The 12,241-nt window shown below is 36.8% G+C and overlaps 1 protein-coding gene across 4 annotated transcripts in view; it reads left to right on the top strand.

Annotated features, from left to right (window-relative positions):
• The window catches only part of PCSK5 (proprotein convertase subtilisin/kexin type 5), a 199,499-nt gene that overhangs the window by 20,568 nt on the left and 166,690 nt on the right, over nt 1-12,241 (top strand). For all 4 annotated transcript variants that reach the window (XM_034410214.3, XM_034410213.3, XM_034410215.3 and 1 more), the window contains exon 2: nt 699-803. In XM_034410214.3, the coding sequence (XP_034266105.2) occupies nt 699-803 (105 nt within the window). The remainder of the gene's footprint in view (nt 1-698; nt 804-12,241) is intronic.

Below are 12,241 nucleotides of genomic sequence, written 5' to 3'. Positions count from 1 at the left end.
TACATGGTGAGATCAAGAACCAAACTACTTTTTCAGATTGTCTTGCTGATGCAAGTTGTAGGTTTTGTGTTGGGACATGAAGTATCTTTTGCCTCTTCTCCCATGCCCTGCTGATCCCTATGAATGCAATGGACTGCAAACCAAATGCTTTTTTCAATGCAAAAAAAAGCTGGATGTACAGTTCAGAAATTATGTCTCCATTTCCTAATTCGTTTTAGAAAACAATAAGTCTTTAAATAATTTAATCTACTTTCGAAGATCAAATGTTCTAATAAGCTTTTCTTATCAAAGTTGAGATGAATTTTTTTCATGAATTAAATATTTATAGTTTTACAATAGATATCCTTAAGCTGAATGATTTTAGTACCATATTAGTGGGTTTGAAAAGCTAATGTGGATCTTGATTGGTACATAAAATGTTGCATATAAATTAAACATTAAAAAGGTGGATACAGACAAAACAGCAAGTTCAGTTATTATCTCCAGTTATATAGTTACAACTTCAAGGACATTCAACCATTCCATATTGTATCTTTCTTTCTGAAAGATGAGTACTTGGGTTCAAGTAACATTTCAGCCCAGGTAGTAATTGCATAATTTATAGACCTTTTGAAAAAGAGGTAAACTGCTTTTCATAAATTTTCTGTCTCTTTTCTCCTTACCCCTCAGTCCAAAATCTTTTTTTTTTTCTCTTACAGATTGGAGCACTGAAGGATTATTACCATTTTTACCATAGTAAAACAATAAAAAGGTCAGTTCTCTCAAGTAGAGGTACTCACAACTTCATTTCCATGGAGCCAAAGGTAAGCTTATCTAATTAGTCAATCGTGTTTGACGCAACCCTCTGCAATTTTAATTTGAAACTTTATGCCAGGGGATGTTTACCTGGATAACATCTACAATTACAAGAATTGATTGTCATTTGCTCATTAAGATTCCATTTCAGGGGTGAAATCTACTTACCTTCCTTACTGGTTCGGAAGCGCACGCACCCTGCTCGCTTGCTTCGCTCGCTATTATTTATTATTATTATTATTAAACTGCTTTAATTTAATTACTGCATACCTCATGTTAATGGTTTATAATTTTTGTTTTTCATTTATAACCTTCCCCACAATAAAGCTTTTTAAAAATACTGCCTTTTGTATGTAAGGAATCATGCTTCTTTTTACTATAGTGAAACAAATAGATGTGAGTATAACAAGGATTTATCATCACTTGAATTCTTCTCATGGCAACAATTATATTATAATATTTGATTATTTAAAATATATCAACTTTAAAAAACTTAATTTGCATCTTAATTCTATTGGTATGCCAGCATGATGTATCTGCTTATGATAATCATATGCTGATAGTGGTGATTGAAGAAGATATATTGGTGTACTGCAAATATTAACTGGGTATAAAGTTGGCTGTGTTTTATTTCTTGTTCACAAACAAATGTTAAGACACTTTTATGTTATTTGATGTTATAAATGTGAGAGGAATAGCCTCATATTAAAAGTTAGATACTCATTTTTTTGCAATGTATTAGTAGTTGGTCATTTGTTTTATGGATATTACTTGTTGATAATTTTTCTATATGTTATATATAATGTGATAGGAACATTGATTAATAATCAGGTAATCTTGGTCAGGCTACATTTCATAGAATATCTTAAAATCTTCCCACAAAAATTAATTTAAAAATTAATTTAAGTAAGATATGGATAATTGATACTTTGTACATTTTTAAATTTTACTTTGGTGTTTTCATTGATTATAAACAAATTTATAGCTGTGAACTAAAAATACAGTCAGGGTAATTTCTTATGAGAAATGTTATTGGCAAGATAGGAATGTGATAGGAATGAATCAGACAAACCTTTAGAAAAATAAAAGTTGCTTTATATTTAAAATAATGTGACTCCTCATATTTATACTTCACTATCTTTATAATTTTCTGATCAACATATCTTTAAAGATTGAAGCTATCATACTTTGAATTAATGTAGCATATATATCCCATCATATTTTAATAACTGTGTGGTTCACAATAATCAAAAGACACAAATCAATTGCACATTAATTTACTTAAATGGTATGTTAGAAAATCCAATCATCTTTCCTACCCCTTTGCAATGATTTATCATACTAAAAATGATGTTTTGTATTCCTGAGCAACAAACTTTATACTTATTCTGTCCATATTAGTATAACAACCAGATTGGTATGTAAAATGCAATCTGTGAAGCTGGAAACTTTCTTTTCCTTTTCCTTTTCCTTTTTCTTTTCCTTTCCCCTTCCCCTTCCCCTTCCCCTTCCCTTATACTGCTCATTGGCCTGGATATCATTTTGAGATTGGCAAAATTCATACAGCTGCTTCTTGTTGTGGAAAAAGTGGTAATGATACCTTCTTGTCCACTTTATCCTTATTATCAGACCATCTTAGAAACCTAAGCTCTAGAAAATAAGCAAGTATCACGTTATCGTACATGACAGTGTTGATAGCAGCAGTACTGATGACAGATTAAGGTATTTGAACTTTAAACTGAAGGAAAACAATTTATTCTTGCACTGGCTTGAACAAATATAATAGTATCCTGATGGAATATAAACATTTAAGACACAGATGTTGAAGTATTTTATTTTGCTTTTTCAACTGGGTTACACTCAGTATACTCCACTTCAAAAAACCAAACAAAATTACCTCACTTTTGCTCTATTTCAGCACCAAAATAAGAAAGTATTTATATAACATCTTCATCAAGTCCTCAAACTTAAAATCACTTCACATATGTTATATCTATTTTTATAATGGATCTGCCAACTTAGCTAAGCATAAGTAATACTTCTTACACATTATATATATTATAGTATTCAAGCAGAACCTACTGACATCTAGGAATTTACAACTAAAATGGTATTTGAATAAGAAATTCATATTTTGACTATTGTCTTAATAAAGATATATTGCCCATATCATATGTATGTTTACATATAATGCATATAATATATGCATATAATGCATATAGTTCAGGGTGTCACAATATAGTCCCTGTATATTGTAAAATTATTTAAATTTTAGAGCTATGTGTGAACAATTAATTTAAACAATTATTATTCACACATAGCTCTAAAATTTAAATAATTTTACAATATACAGGGACTATATTGTGACACCCTGAACTAAATCCAAAGAGACTATATTATGATTTAGCACAATATGTGAATCCATCCAGAATGAATATATAAGACAAACATCATATTTTTGAAGCTCTTAATTTTTTTTAAAAAAGGAAATGTCTCAATGAAGAAGGAAAACAGACAAGTATTGGCCACTCAAGATTGAAAATGTTATATACTCAAAAGTTCAAGACTGGCTTCTTAGCTAACTGTTGGATGTCTTTCTCCAAATGCAAAGATGCTTTAATCTTTGCATGGACTTGTCTTATATTATATTTTAGGAAAATCCTGATTCCCGTTATTATAATTTATTATCCACAAAATACACATAATAGAGTCTGAATTGTTTTTGTTTCCTAATGACCATAATACTTGGTAGGGTCAGTTTATAGCATTGAAATAGGGGTTAAAGATATTCAGTGAGGAAGTACTCTGTCAAAATGTATCTGAAAACAAAACTTTGAAAGACAGTTTGTACCAGAGAAAGGATGAGAGAAAAATTAAGCATCTTATATACTACTATTCTCCTCAACATCCAAAAACTGCTTTTAATTAAAAATTAAAATAAGTATCAAAAATGATTATTTCTAAGTGGTGCACATTTCTGCAGCTACTTCCTTTTAATGAGCATTTGGATTTAGTTTATACTTTGTCAGAAGATAAAGTAGATGTTTTGGAGGTCACACAAGAAGGGAGAAAGAAATCGGATCTGTTGATGGCAGACCTGAGAAGGTTCAGGGGAAAGGGTTTAGAAAGATCTGATACCTGCTTTGCCCTTGTCTCTAGTTGTGTGTTGTTATGAAGAATGCTACTACTATTGTGAGGAATACTATGAAAAGCAGTGCTAGCAACAGCAAATGTGGAGCTTTGAAGTAGAGCTGTTATCACCATCCTTAGAGGCTGAGCAGGGGCATTGAGAATAGTTGGAGACTAGATCTCACCTTCTAGTCCGGGATAATCTGGCTCTGGATGCGGAAAGTGCACATGATGGCTGAGACCAATGGAGTATGTGCTGGATGAAAATGCAGAAATAATTCTTGGTTGAGATGATGCAATGGTTCCCAAATTGGGACTGTGATGGGCAGGGGCACAAATAGTGGGAGGCCACTAAGTAAGCTGTTATAGGAGATCCACATGTTCATGTATCATCTAACTCAGTGGTTCTCAACCTTCCTAATGCCACGACCCTTTAATACAGTTCCTCATGTTGTGGTGACCCCCAACCAGGGGTGGGTTCTAAATTTTTTTACTACAGGTTCTATGGGCATGGATTATTTTGTGGGCGTGGCTTAGAGGTCATGTGACTGGGTGGGCATGGCTAGCTGGTCATGTGATCGGGTGGCCATGGCTATGTGTATAGGGACTACTCAGAGGGCTGAAAAAAGTCATTTCTGACAGGTCCTCGCACTTTTGACTGGTCCTCACACTTATGATCATCCTCACATTTATGTCCGTGCAGCATTCTTAACAACCATGTTACTCATTTCACAACTGCTTCTTTTCACCATGGTGATAAGATAGGGCAAAAAACATAAAATGTGAGGACAGTCGTAAATTCGAGAACTGGTCAAAAGTGCGAGGACCTGTCAGAAATCACTTTTTTCAGCACTCTGGGTAGTCCTTTTGTGCACATGGACTACTCAGAGGGCTGAAAAAGGTCTTCGCACTTATGACTGGTTCGAGGACTGGCCAAAAGTGCGAGGACCAGTCAAAAATAACTTTTTCAGCCCTCTGAGTAGTCCATATGCATAAAAGGATACAGCAATAGAGAGGGATGAAGGAAGGGAAGGGAAATTAGAGTAGGAGGGAGGGTAAGAGAGGGAGGAAGAGGAGGAGAAGGAGAAAGGAAGAGGAAGTACGGAGGAGAAAAAGAGGGGGGGAAGAGAAAGTAAGAAAGAAAGAAAAGAGAGAGGTGGTAAGTTTGAGGAGAAAAATTGCTGTACAAAAAAAAAGGTGAAAGGGAAGAAACAAATATAAAGATATTAAGATAAAGAATGAATTGTTAAACTTTAAAGAATAAAAGAGAACAAATATGAATAAATAGCAATAATTAGAAACACACATACAAACATACAATGTATTTTCTTTGAACAGAGTATTTGGCCAGTTCACAAATTTAAACAGTGTTTAGTCATTTCAATTAAATTTACAATTTCTATATTTCCTTTTTGCCATATTTATTCCTCATCTATTTTTTAAAAAAACCAATATTACCCTTCATCCTTATTTCTAATCTTAATCAAATTCAATTTTTCCTTTCTATTCTATACTATACCCCTTCGCATTGTCATCTATTTTTATATCCGTCCTCACATTGGTTAATTATGTAATTATGTAATACAGTTGTTTAATACAAATTCAACATTTTAATATAAATCAATTAGTTATATAACTATCTTTTTTGTATATTAATCAATATGAACATGAATATTCCAATTATTTCCATGCAATCTAATTTCTTACAAATCAATTAATTATATTTACCAATAATAATAAACCAAATAATTTCTCCCATATATTCCTCTAAACCACAACTTAACCATTTCTGCTTTCAACACAATATACAATTAATAGTATCTTAATTATTACAATTCTCTAGTTAAATAGAGCTTTTTTTCTTTTGTGTTTTAAAATCTTGAACCTCCTTTTTTGCCCTAAATTTCCCACTGTTTGCAGTTTTGCACCTACCTTTTTTTGGTGAGAAAAAAGAAAAAGAAATCTCTCTCTGCCTCATTTTGTCATATTGCAGCAAAGTCCCTGCTTTACTTTCAGTTTCGTTTTTTCAGCATAGCTAGGGGAAAAAAAATCTGCTCGAGATTTTTTTGCAGTTAGCAACAGAGCCCTCCGCAAAACAGCTGAGAGCAAATCAGCTGAGAGTCAAGGCTGATCTAATCAACTTGTGCTAATTAATCTATCCTGAAGCTGAACGGGGTTGTTTTTTCTATTTTTGCAGGCACCGGTCTACTCATTTGTTTTTTTTTAACACTGATCAGCTGTAGGGCGGCCCTTTGAAGCCCTGCGGCAAGAATTTAAACAGTTTTTTTCCCTCTAGCCATCAGCTGGGACTCAGGAGGCAGCAATAGATTGGGAGTGGGCGGGGTAAGCGAACGGCCGGCGATCCAACAGAGGCAGAGAGTGAGGGTGAGTGAAGGCAGGGGGAGGCGAGAGAGGGCTTTGGCGACCCCTGTGAAATGGCCGTTCGACCCCCAAAGGGGTCGCAACCCCCAGGTTGAGAACCGCTGATCTAAGTGCATTTCCCCAGTCCTAATCCAGGTAGAAACATTATTAGATGACTTGGTCTCTAAGATGCTGGTAAATGTCAGGTCTATGGCATTTAGATTATATCCATCTATAACATGGTTGTTGATGAGCATGTAAACCTGTTGGGTTACTGACTAGCAGCAATGGAGATGTAGCTCACATATTTTGTATCCAGGTTTAGGGTCCTGCAGCAGCATGACATAAATTTATGTAGAAGACTCACAATGATAAGGAGCATTGTATAATGGTATGTGGCAGTGGTGAAATGCAAAATTTGTTACTACCGGTTCTGTGGGCGTGGCTTGGGGGGGTGTAATATGACTGAGTGGGCATGGCCAACTTTTTTTTTTTTTTACTTTTAAAAGCATTTTTTCTACAACCTCTTCGGTTGAAGAGATTATTAAAAAAATGCTTTTAAAAGCTTCTGACGATGCCAGCTGAGTTGCCTGATCGGCAGATGCTTTCTTTTTTTTTTTAAAAGCCTCTGACAATCCCAGTTTACTTGCCTGATCGGCAGAGGCTTTTTTTCCTTTTAAAAACATTTTTTCTATAACCTCTTCAGCCGAAGAGGTTGTAGAAAAAAATGCTTTTAAAAGCCTCTGATAATCCCAGCTGAGCCACACAATCATCAGAGGCTTTTTTTTTTTTTACTTTTAAAAGCATTTTTTTGGCCAAAGAGGTTATAGAAAAAATGCTTTTAAAAATAAAAAAAAGCTTCTGATGATCGAGCGGCTCAGCTGGGTGGGGTGGGGGGCAGGAATTTTTGCTACCAGTTCTCCAAACCACCTGCCTCCATCGCTACCAGATCAGGTGATCCGGTTCAAACCGGGAGCATTTCATCCCTGGTATGTTGGATTGACCTTGGGAGACAGATTAGACAACTATCATTCAAAGGATATTTCAGGCCACAAAAGCAGATGGGAAGCATTTCAAATAGGAGCCTTGGTAGTGCAGCAGACTAAAGCACTGTTATTAACATCAGCTGCCTGCAATTACTGCAAGTTCAAATCTCACCAGGCTCAAGGTTGACTCAGCCTTCCATCCTTTCTAAGGTAGGTAAAATGAGGACCCGGATTGTGGGGGCAATAAGCTGACTTTGTATAAGTCTCTGAGTCTCTGGAGAAGGGCGGCATATAAATAAAAAAAATATCAGATCTTCCCTAGTTTTCTGGCGAGTAAAAGAAAGCAGGACGATTCTGTATTGTAATTGATTTGTTTCTTATCTGGCCTACCTTGAAGAGCTAACATATTGTGCTTGAGGTGGCTTTGTATGGAATTGGGCTGGAAAATAAGCTGCACTGCTGTTGGCACTGACTACCTGACCATTTAGCAGCTGCCTTTTACATGTATATTGTCTCATGAGTCATGATTACTACAAAGTTCCTGAAGGTACTTTAAATAAAAATAAATAAATAAATAATTTTATTCCTATACCGCCCTTCTCCCGAAGGACTCAGGGCGGTGTACAGCCAATTTAAAAACACAACACACAACAATAATTAAAAATTAAAATAATTACATAGATTTGGCCGATTTAAAACCCCAAACATTTAAAATACCCCAATTAAAATTATTAAGTTGATAGCCCTGCCTGGCGGAACAACAGGGTCTTCAGTGCGCAACGAAACACTCGGAGGTCGGAGATCTTGCGTATTTCCGGGGGCAGTTCATTCCACAGGGCTGGGGCTCCCACAGAAAAGGCCCTCCCCCTGGGTGTCGCCAGCCAACATAACTTGGCTGATGGCACCCTGAGGAGACCCTCTCTGTGGGAGCGGACTGGTCGGTGGGAGGCTATTGGTGGCAGAAGACGGTCTCGAAGGTACCCGGGTCCTATGCCATGGAGCGCTTTAATGATCTGCTCTTCCATTCAGAGCCTCCATGGTGACTGTGGTTGACACACTTTATTCTGGAATGTACAAGGACACTGGAATTTGTTTTTGCTGTGGTCAGATCACTTGTCAAATTACACTTTGTAGGTGCATTGCTAGTGGGACTTTGATGATGAATGAATTCAGGGAGATTCAGAGATTTCAGAGACTGCTTGGAAAGTTTTTCTAAAAGTTTGGCAGTTGAAGCTGCTAGGAGACATCATCTGTCAGCTCAGAATGAGGAGTCATCAGTCTGAGGATTACACAAATTATACATAACTAGCCTAGGCAGACATGATGCCATGGAAAGCCTCAACCAATGTCTGAGAGCTATCAGTTTCTGGAATCAGGTGAAACAACCCCAAATTAAATCCTACAAATACCAAATCACTTTTGTAATAAACAACAGTAACATCATCTGGGATTACTAAAGGTGGAATTATACTTCCTCTGAAGAAGTTGTATTTTTACAATCTTTGGGTTGCAAGTTGGTTGGGCTGCTGCAACATATTCTACATGGAGCAGCCTTTGGAGAAACTTTTGTTGGGACAAAGTATCTGTTGATATTTGAGAATGAAAGTCCCTTCAGAATCTTGCAAGGGAATGAAATGCAGGGAGAGTCAGACAAAGTGTTTTGGGAAGTGAGCATTGAAATAGCAGCTAGTATTAACACAGGTGCATTGTTGCTGAAAACTGCTTAAGACCAATTACATAACCTGACCTTTTCTAGAAAGAGTACCTATCTCTAGAGATTCCTATAGTGTATGCTGAGTGTACATTTAGTACATTTAAAACAAACTTCATCCTTAGAAATAATGCTTACTTTCTTTTAAAACTGCAACAATATGTACAAGAATACTGGATTTTTTTCTCATAATATTAAGACTATTATCATTTTTTATACACTTCCTAACTATACACACAATCCCTAATAGAAAGAACTGGGACCTTCAATATACAAAGAAAGATTAATTGCTAAACTACTTACTCAAGGGATAGCCTTGCTCTATTTGCATTTTTCCCTATCATCTGCACATTAGATACAAACATTTGAAATGGACTATCTATACTTGTACAAGTGAGCAGTGCAAATGGCATTGGTAGTATAGTTGACTGTAGGAGTGTAGATGGCAAAACTACGATAACTAAAACAGTTACAGTTACAATAATGACAGTTGGCAAAGCCTACTATGGTTGAATATTTTTTGACAAAGAAATAAGCAGAGCTTTGGTTCAAAGCTTATATTCCCCAGATAATTTTTTTTATCAAGCTTTTATGTTCTGAAGGTTAATATTTTTATTAGCATGGGTTACATTTGATTTTTAATTAAAGCTTTGTTATAATAATTTCATTGTTGTTAGTTAATGAAAGGGAGATAACATATTCAAAAGAAGAGTTTGAAAGGGGACAAAGAAACATGGAGAGGTACTGGATGGTCTTGTAGTAGGACAAAATAGGTAGTATCGAGTGTAGTGCAGATATGATGATCCAGGGAGAGAGAGAGAGAGAATTCTCAGTAGAGAAGTTGAAAAATATCCTAGGAGAAAGCAATGACAAACCACCTCCATTATTGCCAAGAAAACTACTTAGATTCCTGAAGTCACTAGAAGTCAAGTTCAATTTACAGGACACTCATTACTGTGTAATCCATCTACTGAGTTAATAGAATTATGCATTAAAGGCAATAGACCAACATAATAAAACTAATAAATTAAACCCTGAATGTTGATTCAAGTGTTATAGCTACCATATGGACATCATAAAAGAATTCCTGAGCCATACATGCAATGTAATTTTTGAAATGCTCTTTACTCCATATCAATGTAGCATAACAGTAGCTGTTTTGTTTGGGCCCTCTATACAGGCAAGCAGAAGGTCTGCACAGTATAAGATGCATAACTACATTTTGATAGCTTTCATATGGCCAGAATGTTCTTAAATCGGACTTCAAAGAAAACCAAAGAAGAGATCATACTGGCAAGGATCGCATATCATTTCAAGTAGACAGGACTAAAAAACAACCTGAACTGGGTTTTAATGACAATTTGTAGAAGATAATATGTATATTACAGTAACTTACTGTTGCTTTTAGGATTAATAAATGAGGGACTGGTGTTTCTCCAGGGAGCATAGCATTGCAGGGTTCCTTGAGATGTTCTTCAATCTAATCCAATCTAGCATAACACATAGGCTTCCCACTCTTGGTAATATAATGCCTAAGCCAAACAGATGAATAATGATCACTACTTGCCAAAACTTGTTATTCTTGGAAGCTTAGTAATGGGCAGTATTTATGTTATTGTTGCATTACAACTGCTTCTTGAACCAATTAGGTACTGGATTTGAACAAGATATAGGCATACATTCCTAACCACAAGGACATCAAAATGATAAAACCTGCAACATAATGTATTTTATAATGGGACAGCAGCAACAATATTAACTTTGGCGTGGCTTTGCCAGACAGGAGAAGGTGGTGATAATGGGGCTGTGACTGGGCTTTTGGGCAGCAGCAGGATCCTATTAGCAACTAGATGAGACTCTACCTGATTCAATCTCCTGGTCCAGGGCATGGGATGGCAGAGGGCACAGGAGCAAGCAGGAAGCTTCATAATGGGATCAACCAATAACCTGTGGCTACCATTGGATTGGCCATATGGAGTAGCAACCTAGTCATTTATTTATTTGTTTAAATTTATATGCCATGCATCTCACTTCGTGTGACTCCAGGTAGCTTACAATCTGATAAAACAATGTTATGAAAGATTAAAACAGTAGTACAACAAATATAATATTAAAATTGGCAGAGAAATAATTTAGATGGCAGGGGAGGGAATACAGTGGTGTGGACATGGGAATCTTCTATTTAATCCATCTCTAGGATGACACATCCTCACCTGGACCCCAGGCCAATCGGCAGAGCCAGGTTTTAAGGCCCTTATGGGTTGGGTTGCAGTGGACTTCACCTCAAGGGGTTCAGTGTTTCAGAAGGAGGGAGAGATGGCAGAAAAGGTTCTTTTTCCTTGACTGGCAGCCAGAATTCTTTGGCCAGTGGGCTCCTCAGCATGCCCCTTCTGCTGACGTGAATGGGGCAAACCAATCCCATTGGGATGAGATGATTACTCAGGTAACCTGAACCTATGCCACGCATTTTGTCACATTCACATTCTTTGCCAGTTTCATTCATGTTGCTAGACTGCTGTTACAGGAGCTTACTGAACTTTAATTATAACTAACTCCAGGACTTTCCTTTCCTCATTGTTTGAAAAGTATGTATATATAAGTATTGTGATTTGGATTTAACGTTTTTTGGTCAGGATTGTGGAGGTGTCTTTCTGAGTCACGGTTACTGTTTTCTTCCTGGGCAAATTTGGCAGGGACCCTGAGTCATGTAGTTTGGTGTTGTTCCCCTTCCCCACTTTGGTGAGATTAGAGTGATGAGGGTAGAATGGATTTCAGAGAGAGGATGGTTGGTGATGTGTTGTTTAAGAAAGGGCAGTGAGGTAGCTGATACTTGATCTAAGAGATGCTGAGTCTGAGGCCTAGGTGTGGAGCAACCTAGGTCAGGGGGGATTGGGGTGGTAGTGTGGAATGTGCAGTCCTATTAGGATGATGACAGGCAAAGAAAGATAAGGCAGAAAACAAGGAAGAGCCAATTGTCTTGCACATTGCCTGTATGCATGACTGGAAGTCGCCTCTTCTCACCTCATCAATCATCCATGTGCATTCTCCTGCGCAGGTCTGCAAAACAAGAGAGAAACATCCACAGCATGCTCGCTTTCTCTCTCTCTCTCTCTCTCCCTCTCTCTCTCTCCCCCTCTCTCTCTCCAATCTATCCTATGCTTGAACATTCTCTCCCCCCAACCCCACCCCACAGAGCAGAAAGATTGGAGAGGAAGAGATTACAAAAAAACGAATAAGCACACAATGGGCAATACACTAA

The sequence above is a fragment of the Pantherophis guttatus genome, chromosome 2, assembly GCF_059756535.1.
Source record: "Pantherophis guttatus breed Tessera chromosome 2, ASM5975653v1, whole genome shotgun sequence".
NCBI lineage: Eukaryota > Metazoa > Chordata > Lepidosauria > Squamata > Colubridae > Pantherophis > Pantherophis guttatus.
The sequence above is the reverse complement of the archived record's forward strand: the minus strand, read 5'-3'. Positions and strand labels throughout refer to the sequence as shown.